The 15095-nt window shown below is 40.1% G+C and overlaps 1 protein-coding gene across 2 annotated transcripts in view; it reads left to right on the top strand.

Annotated features, from left to right (window-relative positions):
* LOC106862848 (transmembrane protease serine 11E-like) overlaps positions 1 to 15095 on the top strand; it is a 44379-nt gene that overhangs the window by 9947 nt on the left and 19337 nt on the right. For both annotated transcript variants that reach the window (XR_015803241.1, XM_014892071.2), the window contains exons 4-5: positions 3137 to 3258; positions 3923 to 4041. Coding sequence is in view for 1 of the 2 variants with exons in the window: in XM_014892071.2 (XP_014747557.2) it covers positions 3137 to 3258; positions 3923 to 4041 (241 nt within the window). In the remaining variant the exon portion in view is untranslated. The remainder of the gene's footprint in view (positions 1 to 3136; positions 3259 to 3922; positions 4042 to 15095) is intronic.

Raw genomic sequence — 15095 nt, 5'->3', positions numbered from 1 at the left:
GAGACCTTCCCAGCTGGAGTGTTTTTAATCTTAGCATGCATTTCTAGGCTTCAGTCCCTGTTCCATTGCTTTGAGCACATAGCTCCCATGGAATAAGCAAGGACTGTTTGACTCTTGGTCTGAGAAAAATAAATTCACAGTGTTGAACTTTTATCAGCTCTCTCCAGAGTGTTCAAGCCCTGACAGGTCATCCCATGGATCTCAGTTGTTTCAGATCTGGCACAGTTATTTCTCTTGTGTATACTGAATCCCTGTGAGTATTGTTCAAGTTTGCACAGTGGGACATGTCAGATAAAATAACTAATTTTTGAGGAATGAACCTTAGAAGGTACAGCAAAACAGTAATAAAGTTCAAAGTTAATGGGAATAAAAAAAGAATCAGTTCAGTAATATTTGTGGGTTTGTCTCACACATATCTTTGAAAGCCTGGGTTAGAAATCCTCTTAGTCTGCAGCATGTCAATTCAAGATGTTTATCCAGATGGTACAGCCTAATTAAGGATATTTTGCTCAAAAATACCTTTTGTTTTGCAAACCAATTTTCATTAATGAAAAAGATTAGGAGTGGAGGATAAAATTTTCCAGCTGTTTCTTGTTTATATATAAAAGGAAGGCTGAAAGTTTAAGATAAATCTAGAAAAAAGACATCCAAGTCCCAAACAGCACCTCGTTCCCCTGTTAAGTGACGTTCTAAGATGAATTTGTCAAACGGCTTCTTGTTTGAGGAAATTCAGTTTAGAAGCTGGTGTGAGACCCCTCTGCACCTCTTTCAAATGATGTTCTCAAACAGGTTTCATGAGTTAGGTGAAAGCCATGTGTGTGAGTAGAATTATATGTGAGTAACTTTTGTGGACTGGGACTCCTGTTTGTTAATGATAACATGGAACTTGAAATAGAAGAAAAAAAGAATAAGAGTTACAAAAAAATTTACACTGTATACAAGGTTATACAAGGCTGAAAAGGTTTTGAATTTATAGTACTCCATTTAACTGTGTCCCAGCCATGTTACTTCTGGTCTGAAACTGCTTTTTCACATATATGATAGGCAGTAATTTCTTCAGGCTCGCCTACTGTGGTTCAGAGGTGACATTCAGTCTTTCAAATGGGCTTCTCCAACCCAGCATTTTGGTTTGAGGTTATGCCAGGATCATTATAGCTGAAAGACCTTCTGAGTGTTTTCCTTCTGTGCAGCCTAATCAAGACAACTGCTTTTTTAATGAGATTATCTACTAGACAAGAGTAGGTTGCCTTAAGTTAAATGCATTTTTGTGTTTGTTTTATTGGCTTTTCTTGTAACTCCGTCTCATTTCAAACATAAAAATACATTTGCAAAGCATATAAGCCATGCAAAAGTCTGTTACCTGGAGTAAGGGAAAAAACCCCCAACAAACCATAAAACAACAAATACATGTTGAACTCACCACTCACTTTATGATTTCACCTAAAAGCTGCAACTTAGAGATATTCTTGTTAGTGAGTTAGAGTCCTCACTGTTTATACTTCCATACTTTTCATTCCTTCAGTTGAAGTTTTAAGGCGATTTTCATACAATAGTATCTCAAATAATTTTGGAGGTGCTCATCTCTGAACTGTTAACAGGACAATTTAATTTCAGTATTTGTTTTTTGAGGGTCTTTTTGATTTTTTGTTTGTTTGTTTTTTTGTTTGGCATTTTGGGGGTGGGTTTTTTTGCTATGGAGTCACAAATGAGTTTTGACACAAACTTGATAAGAGGTCAATGGCTGTTATACAGGATAGCAGGAGGGAAGGAAACACTAAATAGGACATGCAGAACAAGTCAGAACAGATCCAAGTGACAAATTATTACTCCCATTTTCATTCAATCACATATCATGATATTTGGCCTGAGTCAGTTGTTTTCCAAGCCAAAGTAATAAGATTGTAATTGTAAGGCATCACAATGGAATTAGAATTAAATATTATGATCCACTTTGGTATTCATGAGCCATACACAGTTGCATGCTGTCCCTTTCCTGCACACAGCTGCAGGGGTCACTTGCAATCATTTCAACTTATTTTAATGTATTTATACTTCTGGCTCATGAGGTGTGTGTTCTGGGAGTGAGCTGTGTGTACTTTGTATGTGAGAACTCACTGAGGCACCTCACACCCTTGGGAGAGGATTCTCGCAGCCTGCTTTTCTGGGGTAGGCTGTACCTTAACCTGTAGGTGTGCATGTCTGCGTGAGTGAGGTGTCTGAAATAGAATGAATAACTCTTTACCAAAAATAGTGACTTCTTGTTCTGTGTTTTGTAATGGATGATAATGTAATAGAAAAATAACTTTAAGGTTCTTAAGGAGTCTTTGAGTTTATAGACCAAGACAGAATTATTTTTCAAGGAGTTTTTTAATAATACTGACTATCCATTGGCTTTCCATGACTTCATTTGGATTAGTAGCCACGTATTTAAGAGCACAGCAGAGACAACCATCTTGTGAGGTTCCTACTCACATGTCCTTGCCCTTCCCTGTCATTCTATCACTTCAGCAAATACTGCTTAAACATTACTTGCCTTTGTGTTTAGATTCAGTCTGAATAAGACATGAAAAACAGGCTGGCCCTCTGAAATATCTTTCTCTTTTTTTGTTCATCTCTGTTTTGAAGGCTGAAATGAACTGAGCAGCTGAAATAATGTATAGCTATGTACTATATCTAGTACATGGGGTGCTTTTTACCAATTTTACTGCACATAGCAGTTTTGGAAGCAAAGGTGCCAGTGTGTCTGATAAATGATTTGCTTAACCAATTGAAAGCTGTATACATTGCTTTGTGAAGGTCCACTTAGCTGAAAAATAAGTTTTATTCTTGCAAATGTCTAGTCTGGAGTCACATAATAATCTTAGTGGGACTCCTATTCGATTTCGCCTTAATAATACCTAAAACGCTCAAGCTTGTCTGTGTCCTTTAACTTCTAGCACATTCCAAAGCCTAGTTCAGAACAGTCTTGTGTCATGGTTTCATTTTCAAGGGTGTTGGGTGGGAAGTCAATTAATATTGCTGGGAAGAATCAACTAATGTTGAGGGAGAAAACTAGCCTAATTTTTTGGGAGGGAGATGGGGGCCTTAAATACAAAATATCCCTTAAAAATCTCCTTTTGTTCTTATTTTTCCCCAGAATTCATCAGTCAGCCATCAAAATAAGACATCTTGAGCCCTGGAAAATCGCTGTAATCATTATTGGAACAGCATTGGCAGCAGCTATCACCATTGGTATCCTAGTTTATTTTCTGGCATATGGTAAGTTATGCATAATGTATGCACTATTCCTATGCTTAGTGAATTTCCTATGTGCCTGTTGTGCCAGATGATGCTGGGAGTTTTCACCAGTCTGTCTAAAGCTTATTTGGGGAAAAAACACTGGCTTCTCTAGAGCTCTCTTTCCTTCCTCATTTACCATCTTTGCAGATCTCCTAGGAACATCTGCTGTGCAGGGTGATTTAGGGCTGTGGTTTCTGTTGGTTTTCATTTATTTTCACTCGTTTCACAGTGTCTGGTCTCCCTTACATGAGTGGCAAAAAGAACCTTCTGCATGTCTCTCTCTGGGGTGTTTCTCTGTTCCCTTTCCCTGATCACTAGCAGCTTCCTGCCAAGGCTTGGTGTTGAGTGGACAGGTCAGGAAGGAAGGTAACTAAGCAGCAAGGTGCAGCTTGTGATTTTGTGTGAGCCCCAAGTGCTGTTGGTTGACCAGAAATGTAACTGCTGAGAAAACTTGGATTAAGTCACCTAATTGGATTGAGTGCTTGCTCCTAGCTTTTGGAAGCTGCATTTGAATGGGTAGGATACAGGTGATAGGCTCATCCACTCCCTAGATGTCAGGATACCAGTCAGCGCCTGGTGTTTCTCTAAAGTTAATTCATCTTGGTACTTTGAGTATTGCCTGTTCCTCTTCTTTCCCTTACAGATCAGAAGCTGTTCTACTACAGTGCCAATGTGAAAATCACCAACATCCGGTACAATAATGAATTTTCCAGACAGTCCTCAGGAAGGTTTAGAGACCTGAGCGAGAGGGTTGAGAGACTGGTAAGTTTGGATCATTTTGCCTTTCCATTAAGGACTGTGAGATAATACAAGAGTCATTAATATGAACAGCACACTCGAAGACCACAGGGTCTGGTCTACCCTCAGTTCCCCGATGGGAGAACCTGGGTAGTGGATAGCAGGAGAGGCATGATCATACCTGGCAGACCGGGTGCTTGCCATTCGGCATCTTCTAGCCTGTCACTTCTGCAGTGGTGAAGCAGATATTTAAAATAATCTCAGCTTCCTCCTATATCACTGATCATAGAACACTCTCAGCTGAAAGGGTCTCACAAGAACGATCAACTCCAGCTCTTAAGTGAAATGCTCATATAGTGATTGAACCCACAACCTTGGTGTTTTTAGCAGCAGGCTCTAATCAGATGGGCTAATCTCATCATTTGTGTGTGTTCTCTTTCCATGCCCTGATCCTGGCTTTGTGATTTATGTCCCATTGTCTCTAAGGAAAGCATTCTTTTACACCCTCTCCTTTACAGGGTGGGGAACTCTACCTGTTGGGCTGTTACTGTGTATTGAGAAAACAACACACAAGCCCTTTTCCTGCGCCTTTGGTATGTTTTGTTGGGAAACCCTTCTACAAATAGCAGAGGTTGCTGAGTGGCTCTCAGTCATACAGTAGCTATGGAAATAAATAGACACATTGCAATTTCCTTTCTTGTTTTCTCTTTGAGACACTACCCCAGAGACGCTAATTACAGAGTTCATCTCTATACAACAATAAGCATGTGATTGTGCTTGTATCTTTTTGTGTTTCATTCATCAGAATCCGATGCATATCTCTTACCTCCTGTTTGGCAACCATGCACAGATACTCAGTTAATAGGACAATGCTTTGCTCCCTACTATAATTTAATTTAGGGCAATGTCACTTGTCCACAGCAAAATATGAGCTGTGCTGGACATTGCTCTGGAGAAATAGGGTGCTGTGTAGGGACTAATCAGTGCTAGCATTTCTTCACAGCTCCACTGCTGAGGGCTTCAGTGATCTTAGCCAAGCTGTCCTCTTCTTTGTATGTGTCTGTTCTCTTTCTGCCCTCTTTGTCTACTGGGACCCATAACAGATTTCCCACAATGTGCTTCTGGTGCGTATCTGTATGTACAGAGTCTTACATGAGCTGCATTTGCTTAGGTGCTACCAATTTACATCTATTACCTAATAATTGCAGACTTTTCACCTTGTGATATAGGACCTTGGAGGGAGAATGTTCTACCTGACCAAGAAGACACTGTATGTTGCTGAGGGGGAAGGAAGGACTGAGAAGAGTCTGAGGAATAACACTGCACTGAGTACAGTTGTATCCCTTCCTCCCACTCTGTTCCTTCATTAAAAAAAAAAAATGTGCCTCCTTTGGCAAGGAAATATTTTAGCTAAGGAGTTTTTTCAGACAGTGTCCAATGCAGTCAGATTTCCTCTGAATGTGGCTATCAATTTAGATACTTGAATAGAAGCCAATGCTTTAGAAACCCCATCTCCCCTTTGGGTGTTGAACAGTTCTGACATTAGTGACAGTAAATACCACTGCAGGTTGAGCAGTGAGAACCATTATATCAGGGCATGTTAATTGTACCTGATAAGTAACACCATAACAAACATACACAGAACTGTGTTGCCTTTCCTTCATTCCTGTAACCTTTCTTCATAGCTGTCCTTAATTCAGCCATTAAATTCTATGTTTCTCTCTCAAATTTTATGAATACTTTGCTTATATAAATGGTCCCTACCATAAGTTTGACTTTTTGTGGTTTTAGTTTCAGGTGTTCCATTGAACAAGGATGTATGAGATTGAGAATTGTCTGTAACCTTTTTGAAAGCAGCAGTAATGAAACTGTGTGTTCCTTGTAAGTCTGATTTTATAACAGCAAAACTCATCTTGTGGTGATAAAAATAAAAGCAGTCTTTTCTGACACACATATCATCTTGATATCTTGACAGATAGCTGTCTCAGAACATTTGCATTTTTAGTCTCAGCATCTTCACAGCAACTCTATGATAAGAGGAGGAGAGAGTTGAGTTCTTTATCCCATTTTATAATTTGTCTGGATTTACCAAAACCCTTTGCAGTCTTTCCCTGGCTGGTGTCACTGTTTGGATGTCCAAGCCTTCCTATTGTCATAGTAGTAACGATACTTTAAAGCTCATGTTGTGAAACAGTGAGTCAATGCAGATAAATGCAATATCTTTCTCAACACTTGGTGCAAAGTGAACAGAAGTGAATCATCTCAGATAATCAGAAGCATTCAAATTACCTGAGTTAATGCAACTCCCTGCCAAGTGTTCCCTTCTCTGACTCCTTCCTGATGAAGCCCTCCTTAATTTGTCTCCAGAAAGACCCAGAAAGGAGCTCTTTTCAGAGCTGGTGTTTCACCAGGAAAAATGTTTTTGTTTCCATATGGAAGTCATACTGTGACTTCCTTGGGACCTGCAGCACATACCTGATGTTTGCTTTGGTTTTCAGATTTGAATAGTAACACCCACTGTGTGAACAACATTCCTGACTCTTATCTCATTGAAGGTGGGAGGGAATGCAGCCAGATCATGCCAGAGAGCTGATGAAGCTGGTGCACCAGTCAACATCTCAAGGCTGACTGGAAAGTCTGGAAAATGTCTTTTGGGGTGGAGCTGGGGGACCTGAGGAACAGATGATGAAAGGTCTTTGCTCCTTGACTAGCTTCTTGTAAGTGTATGTGAGTGTTCCCTTTGTGCTCTCTTGAAAAATCAGACTTGACTGAATGCCATTAGGGAAAGAGATTCCAGCTCACCAGGGCCTCCTCGCTTTTCCTAGTTGGACCTCTTCTCTTGCCAGAATAAAATGCTCTGTGCCAGACTCTGGATAAAAAGGGTACAATCACAGCCTTATGGCTCCTTCTCCAAGGAGCCTCTATTTTATAGTGAGTTCACTTATTGTATGGCCCATCTGCACAACTTTTACCCACCATTTTTCTCCAACTCCTTCACCAGAATTGGATTTCTTTTTCTTCTCCCACAAAATGTATTAATGATTTTGGATTTCCCAAGAATGTCTTGGAGATGCTAACTACCCTCTTACTAACAGTATCCTGGGAGAGACTTCCAAGGCTCAGCTTTAAGCTTTGCTTTTTCAGCCTCTCTGACATGCCAGAGTGGAGGGAATTGTGACAATCAGATCGACCTGGGTGACTAGGATGATCCCAGTTGCCTACTCTGGGTAGCTGCAGTATCTGCCCTGTGTGCAGGAAGAAGGGTGGAGGGGTGTTAAGTCTTGTGTAGAAAGTAATCTTTGACACCAAGGGAAAGGGATTTGCAGTCAGGAGAGTTTGAAATGAATATATCAATCTCAGTGGAAGTTGTCTCAGCTGAAGGCTGGCAAGTTTCTAGCTGTGAGAGTGAGGTGGATATCAAGCAGCCACAGCAGGTGACCTCTTCAGTACATGGCTGGTTGCTCAATAGAAACAGACATCAGCCTTTACCGTGCTCACCGGGGTTTTGTAAAATGTACGTGTTGGCTCTTTCTTGTCACTACAATAAATTTCTGATACTTCCTCCTAGAAGCGGTGGGCTTTCCCCTCTTCGAGGACACCCTATGCAATGCTTCTTCTTTCTCAGGCACTTTATCTCCCTGTTTCCTTCTCTGACCAGAGCTGTTCCCAGCCCTGCTGTGTGGCTGCTTCTTCTTGTCCGAGTCCATGCGTCTCTGTGGAATCTTGTGCTGGACACTGTACCCTTTCCCAGCTTCTGGGGCTTTGTCCTGTCATTCCCTACTCACTCCTGTCCCATGTGCTGGTAAGCCAGGCTGTGAGCTGGGTGGATGGACATTCCTCAGGTATGAGGGTAGCATTACTCCCTCCTTGGTTGGTTGGGTGGCTGGGGGAGAGTTGATGTGTCTGTTTTCCCTCCTGGAGTGCCTTGAGCCATGGAATGGAATGACATAGGTTTCCCCTTTTGTCTCATAATCCAGAAGGCACCTGGGTGACCTCCTTGTCCTTCCACCATCTGAAAACAGCATAGAACTAACTGACTGGATCTGGGCAGAGGGCTTGGGTATTATATTAAAACAATACCTGGACACTTCCCCTGGAAAACTACTGCTTATCCAAATATTTCTATTGAATTAATGGAATTTCATCAAGTAATTTTCAGCTCAGAACTCAGCATTGTGTGTCAGGACATCTGTTTTAGAAACAAACGTCTTGCTTCAGCTACTTCAAGTGATGAGACAATCTTCTATGTCCTTAAGTACAGGTTTTGGGGGAAAGTTTTCAATTAATACAGCTCTTGAAGTTTGTACTGTCTGATAGAGCTGAATTGGTGTGGGTTTAATTTAATGTCTCTACTGGCTATTGCAGAAGCACTTGAGATGATCTTGAAGGGCTCTTCCAACCTAGTCATTCCGTGAATTCCACAGGAAAATGCTGCACAACAGTTCTGATAATAGTGCCTATTCTCGGTAGGCTGAAGGGCTCATTGCTGAGTCCCTGTACTGGAACTGGTGAGGAAAGAGGCCGTTTTCTCTATTGGCAGATGGATGATTTTACAGGTTATTAAGACACGTCTCTCACTATGAATTGGGTGGAGAAGAAACAGAGGAGCAACCAGGTGTCTTGCACCTCCTTCCCTCCCTCTCAGCTCTGACACCTGATAACCCTATTTGATGGAAGCATGAGCCTTCAACAGGATGCTTGTAACAGAAAGGCTTTCTGCTTTATACACAGGGAATAAGTTTGCATCATCCCTATATCAGGAAATATCTTGTATCCTATAAGTTGTGAACAGATTACTGTCACTTCTGCAGGGCCAAAGGGTCAGTCAAAGTTCTGATTAGGGCTTCCATCTCAGCTGAACTTCAAGGAAGCCTATCTGAAAATACCAAGAACTCCAGTGAGTGAGCAGATGAGGCTGCTGTTTTACAGCACTTGGCCTTTTAGGGTCACACATGACTCAAGTCTTCCTGGGGAGTGTATGTGTGTATTTGAGAGAGAGGGTGGTGAAATACAAATCCCTTCAGAGCACATAGCTGCAAAGGCAGGTGAAACTGTGCATGAGGTGTGTTTGTCACACCTTCCATGTGGGTGTTTAGATAAAGCTCAGAAGTCTGTGGCTTACTCCATCAGTGCCTTACAATCCTTAGGTCGGGAGGTTAATTCAGCAGGAGCAGATCCCCAAGGCAGCAGGTTTTTGAAACACTCCTAAAGAATATTTGTTCTGAGAGACCGGACTGTGAGGATCATTTTAAGAGATAAGTAAACATGCCCCAAGAAAAGGGAGTATGCTGAAGTTCAAGGGAGTCTAACATGACTCCTCTTTTTACAGCAAATGTAAAAGTGTAGGTATCTACAAGTATCATGTAGCTTCATTTGATGTGTGTGCAAAACCTGCACTTATTTTCCCCTCTTAGCCCTTAAAACAAAAGAAAATTCAATATAAATTAGCCAAATCAGAAATTATGGTATCTGCAGCAGCCAGATCTTTCCAAGGACTTTTCAGAGTCTTGCAGCGTCCAGACCAAATTGTGTAAGAATGTTCTGGCTGCAATAAATTTCAAAATATATTTAGTAGTGTTTACTGATAAAGATCCCAAAAACTAAAACCTAAATCTCTATTTAAACTCAAGCATTCCTAGGCTTTATATGTGCTCCCTCAAGTAATTATATAGTACCAATATGAGGTGAAAAGAGCAGAACTTTTATTGAAAGATTTTCTTGTTCATCACTAAAGTAAATTTTATTTACAAATGTATCTATAGTACAAAAGCCAGAATAATTAAGCTTTTTAAATTTAGGTTTTTTGAGACTTTTAAAATAATAGTCTCATTTTTTTTCCCCCTGAAAAACAGAATATTGTAAAATCGGGGGGAAAAGCTTTTATCTATGTAAAAAATGTTATTTAAGGAATATTTTGAGAAGAGAAATACCAAAATAAATTTACAGGATTTGATAACTTCCGCTTTATAAGCTTAATTTTAAGGGAATGATTCTCCCAATAGGAAGCATTGCCCTTGGACTAGCGTGGTACAATTGGGGTGCCCTCTATAGGTGGCTGGGGCTAGAAGCAAAGCAGGAAGGATTTTCCATGGTAATTCAGCCAAGAGGGAATCAGCAACGGATCAGTGGCCAAGATGATAGCCTCACAGAATGTTTATTTGACTCTGGAATTAGAGGTTGACAGCACACTTGACTGTCAGTATGTATATACACAGGTGTGGCCCTAAAGAGATAGGTGAAATGATGTACTCTGAGAGAGAAAAAAACTCGCAGAAAACACTTGCATCTCACTTGTGATGCTGTTTTTAGAAGTTTCTATTGAAATGAAAAGAAGAAAAAGACCAATGGCACGTGTATATATTAGATTAAAAGATTAGATTAGATTAGATTATAGATTTAAAAACTGGCATGCTTTCTTGCTTTTTAATTTTGTTTCCAATTTTTTCTCTTTCCATGGATCACATAGAAAGAGGAAAAACTAGCACAGGAAGCTAAATATTGAAGAAAATATGAAACACTTTTAAATGCTGTTGTTTGTTGATGAATCGTGGCACATAAAGCTGTGGTTTAGTGCTTTTCATTACCTCTAAGAGCTCAAACTTTCAGAGAGCTCTACCTAAATTTCATGAATTTTCAGGATGAAATCATTACTTATCAAAAATGTGCCTAATATCCAACTTTTTTTGCATGTAAATTCAGTGATACTTCAACTTGTTTCATTCTTTGACTTACTAATGCAATACAATTTTCTCAAATAATAGGCATGCATTGATTTTTCTTTTTTATTTTTTTCTTGGTTCATGGAAGCAGAAGTTGTAATATGCATGTACAAATCCAGAGAAATCATAAGACACCTCACACCAATAAACAAATAACTCTAATACTGATCCAGTGTGCATCATGAAAAGCTCTAAAATATGCACAAGGAGAATGGATGTGAACCTGAGGTGGAAAAAGGAATGAAAAATGAAGTAAAGCACAGCTATTGATAGTGTGTACGATTAAGGGTAGAACCTTATCTTAATTATAGACTCACAATCCAGAATTACTGCATTGCTTGCAAGTAATTATATCAATGAAGTGATTCAAGATGCAAACCAATGATCAAAATCTGGCTAGTCAAGAGAGTGTCAGCTTAGGTCCTGGTGTTGTCCAAAGGGAGAATCCGAATTCAATATTCAAGTTGTCTTGTTGGTGGTATTTGGACACTTGTAAGCTGAATACATAATTAAAAATCTTCCTTAGATTTCACAAAACTGTTATTTTCCTAAGAGGTATTTGCTCTTGTATTTCAGCTCCTTACCTTTAAGTATTGTTTTAAAAAGCCTCAGAATGCACATAGTAATTTTCCCGGGGAAAGTGTGTTATTTTGGGAAGAAGAAAAACCCCAACCACAATGTCCTTCTCTGGATATTGAGATGCTTTTCTCACCAAACCTGATTTTGTCTCCAAAAGTTGGAAATTCCCCCCCCCTAAGTGGACAAAATTTTAATAGCAGTGTGAAAGTTTTAGGAAGCTAATTATGGATAATTGAAAACGGGGAGTAGGAATGAGAATACTTAGGTGACCTTAATTCCAGCTGTCACTAATACTCATAACTATAATGAAACACTCATGTCATTACATGCCTTTGAAATTGGTTGCACCAAGCATAAGCATGGTGCTTTAAATCCTGACGTTATCCCATGTATTAGTCCTCTTAATTTCATTTATCCGAAAGACCAATCTTTTTAGGAACTACTGTGCAATTACTGGACAATTATTCCTCTTTTGCAGATGTGGCCTCCAGGAACCATCCAGCTGAGCTCCTTATTTCAGTGCAGTCAGGCAGTGCTTACTCACCCCTCAGCTTTAGGAGCCTTGTTAGCTTAAATTCCATGAGGAGTTTATGATGTCATTTGCTGATGTTTGGGATCACACAGCCCTTGCCCACTGTGAGACCTGCTGTCTTTTTGTGTGTGGTTTCTGATAGGAAGGCTTCTGATCCTCTGGTTTGCTGGAGGCATGGGGATGATTGCACTTATTCTCCTTCAGGTCCATTTCCTTCACCTTGGGCAAGGACTGTGGCTATAGGGCTGTGGTAGTAATGGGAATGTCTGTTTCCAAAGAGTGTATGATACCCACATCCTGGTTTGTAACAGTGCCACATTCTGTTTTTGCTGTCCCTGTCAATCTTTCTCCTTGTGTCCTCTCTCAACCTCTCTCTTTCAACTCTTTTGTTGAAATCAGGGCAGTAAAAATGTCAGGTTGTCAAAGAAGCAGCTACTGGATTTGTATTATGGTCAGCTCTAGGGGCCTTAGCATGTTGAGCTGTAAATTGACGAGAGTCACTCAATCAAGTGGTATGTTGCAATTAATATTTATGGTCAAAAAGCTTTAAAAATCACTATTAATAGGCTTTCCATCCTTAGTAGCTAGTGAGGTAAGAGGAAGAATGTAGTATGAGGGTAGGTGGCAGCAGGCAAACAAGCAGTACTATTGAGCAACAAGAGGCTTTGTGCTCCCAAGCCTACTGAATACTTTTGAATATCCCATGCGAGTAGCTCAGTGCGTTCAGCAAATATTCCTGAGGAGAGTTCTGTCAAACTAAATTTAAGATAACTCTTTGATAAACCTTGTGACCCAGTGTGCAGTGGTAGAGCAGTGTGTGATGGGAGAAAGTGGGGGCTTGACACAGCCGGCTTTGGTGAGTCACTTCCAGACACAGCCACACATCTGGGCAAGCCCAGCTCATGTCAGTTCCATACCACCCTGGAGCAATGGGATCCCTGTCATGACCTATTTCCAGAGTTTGGGTGTTTTTTGGGTCCCAGGGAGGAAGAACATATTGTGTGACTCTAAAATCACAAAGATTTTTACAAAAAGAATCACAAAGATTTCAGTAGGTTGCTCACGGGCCTTGGAAGGTTGAGCATGATGCCACACAAGAAAAAGAGTATGATGATGAGATCTGGCATTTTTTTGAGACAGAATAGGAAAAGAAGTCTTGTTCATCAAAGTATAAAACAACTTCTGGCTACAAGAAACAAGGAAGAATTTCCTTTTTGAATGGGTTTGTACAGGTGGGAATGTTTTGCTAACTTACTGTATCTTTGGTGCTAGGCGCTGTTAGTTACTTTATTGGATGGACCAGGAACAAAAGTCCAGTTTGTTTAAGAAAATTGTTCTACATAGAGAAGTGTAGTAAAAAGTATAGAGAATATGAAATTAAACTGAGGAAATTATAAATGTTATTAAGCCAAGCTAGCCAGCAAACATTAGCTAAAAGAAAATCTTGTTTGAACAAATGCTAAAATAAAGGCTGTCAGGAAAATACTTCTCATTTGAAAGGAGCAGGACTTGGCACTTGGTTCAGAATGCTCATAGACCTTGCCTGCAGCAACAGCTGTCACAGCTGAGCTATTGCTAGACAAGGGCCAGGAAAAACAGTGTGATGCACTTAAACAGTGGCAAATTTAAGGGATCTGGTCATGACAGTGCCACTTTTGAGAGGCTGTAATCAAAGCAAAGTATTTAAAATTAGTGTAAATGCTTCTCCCAAGCAGGACCAGGTCACACCTAGTCACTGGACAAAATCCTAGTTGCTTTTGCTCCCATGGTGGTGACTCAAGCTGAAAAGAAAGCTATAAGCAGGCTGGAGAGGAATGTTTTCTGTTTGGTCTGTGAAAGGCTTCACCAAAAAAAGAGCTGTAAAAATAAAAGGCAGAACATTAATCTCTGAAAGTTTTTATCTGAAGGCATCTTTCTACATAGTCTCCTCTTATATAAACTTTGTATGAATATAAAGATTAATCTTAATAATTCAGGTTACCAAAATCATAGTTGAAGGAAAGAAGAGATTTGAGTAATATTTTCCAAATTAATTCATCAGCAGGTGAGCGGTAGGCCACAGTGCAGAGGTTTGGCTAGCCTTCCTTTCATGATAAGACACAGTAGATTGCAAAAGTAAAAAATGTTAGCTCACATTTGAAGGTGTTAAAGGCCCTGTAAGGTTTGCTGAAAACAGAGCAACCCTTCAGTTATTTTTTTTTTGTCTGTGGGTGATGTAGGCAGCTCTAAAGAGGGAGAAAGTTAGTGACAGTGTCATGGGAAAAGTGTCTACTTTTTCATTCAGATATGAAAGTGTGAAAGAGAATAGAAGTAACACAAATTTGGCATAATTTTAAATTATATACTTCCTGTTCTCCCCATGAAAATAACTAACATGCCTTCTAGAATGAATGTTCTGAAAACAGTGTCTGTTGCTGATACTTTAGTTGCATTTGGATGCCATAGATTATTTTTGTTAAAAGCACTGTGTGTAGTTGTGTCTTGTGAGACACCACTGGAAGTCTCATCTCTGCTGCAGCGCATGGTATTCTTCATCAGACTGTATGGAACATCTTGGAAGTGGTCCAGGCTGAGGAGAAAAGGAAAAAGCTGAACATGTTGGAGTACAAAAAATACAATCACACAAATTGCTTAGGCTGTAACAAAGATACACAAGAGAATGGGTGATAGAAGTTAGGATCGCTGTATCTGCTACTGAAATGCAGGTGGAAAGTGTAGCAAAACCACTAGACATCTGAGACAATAAGGTATCTTGAAAACACAGCTATCGGTAGAAGATAAAGAATTCGGGAATATCAAAAGGTCGCCACCCTCTCTTGCAAGGGATTGCAAATTCCTGCCCTCTTCACTCCCAAACTGAAAGTCACTCTGCTTTCACTGTACTTGGTAGCAATGCAGCAGCTTGAGGTGCATCTCAGCCCAGCTCAAGGCTCTCTTTTGATTGCAAAGCATGCTGCAAAGAAGTCCCAGTCCCAAAGGTCTCAAAAGTTCTCAAAGACAATGCAGCCGACGATAGCACATGCCCTGCATGCCACTGCATGCCACAAAGCTGGCAGTGCTGCTTAGCCACATGCTTCTGCTTACACAATCACTGGTGACAGAAACAATAAGCAAATGTTATCATTTAAAAAAGCAAAGCAAAAAAAACCCTCTTTATCTAAGGGCAACTGCTAATAACCAGGGGAAGTTGTGGTAGAACAGGATGCAGAGTTATAGGAAATATAACTTTTTAATTAGATGCATCATAA

Source organism: Sturnus vulgaris, chromosome 4 (genome assembly GCF_052056855.1).
Source record: "Sturnus vulgaris isolate bStuVul1 chromosome 4, bStuVul1.hap1, whole genome shotgun sequence".
Taxonomy (NCBI): domain Eukaryota; kingdom Metazoa; phylum Chordata; class Aves; order Passeriformes; family Sturnidae; genus Sturnus; species Sturnus vulgaris.
The sequence above is the reverse complement of the archived record's forward strand: the minus strand, read 5'-3'. Positions and strand labels throughout refer to the sequence as shown.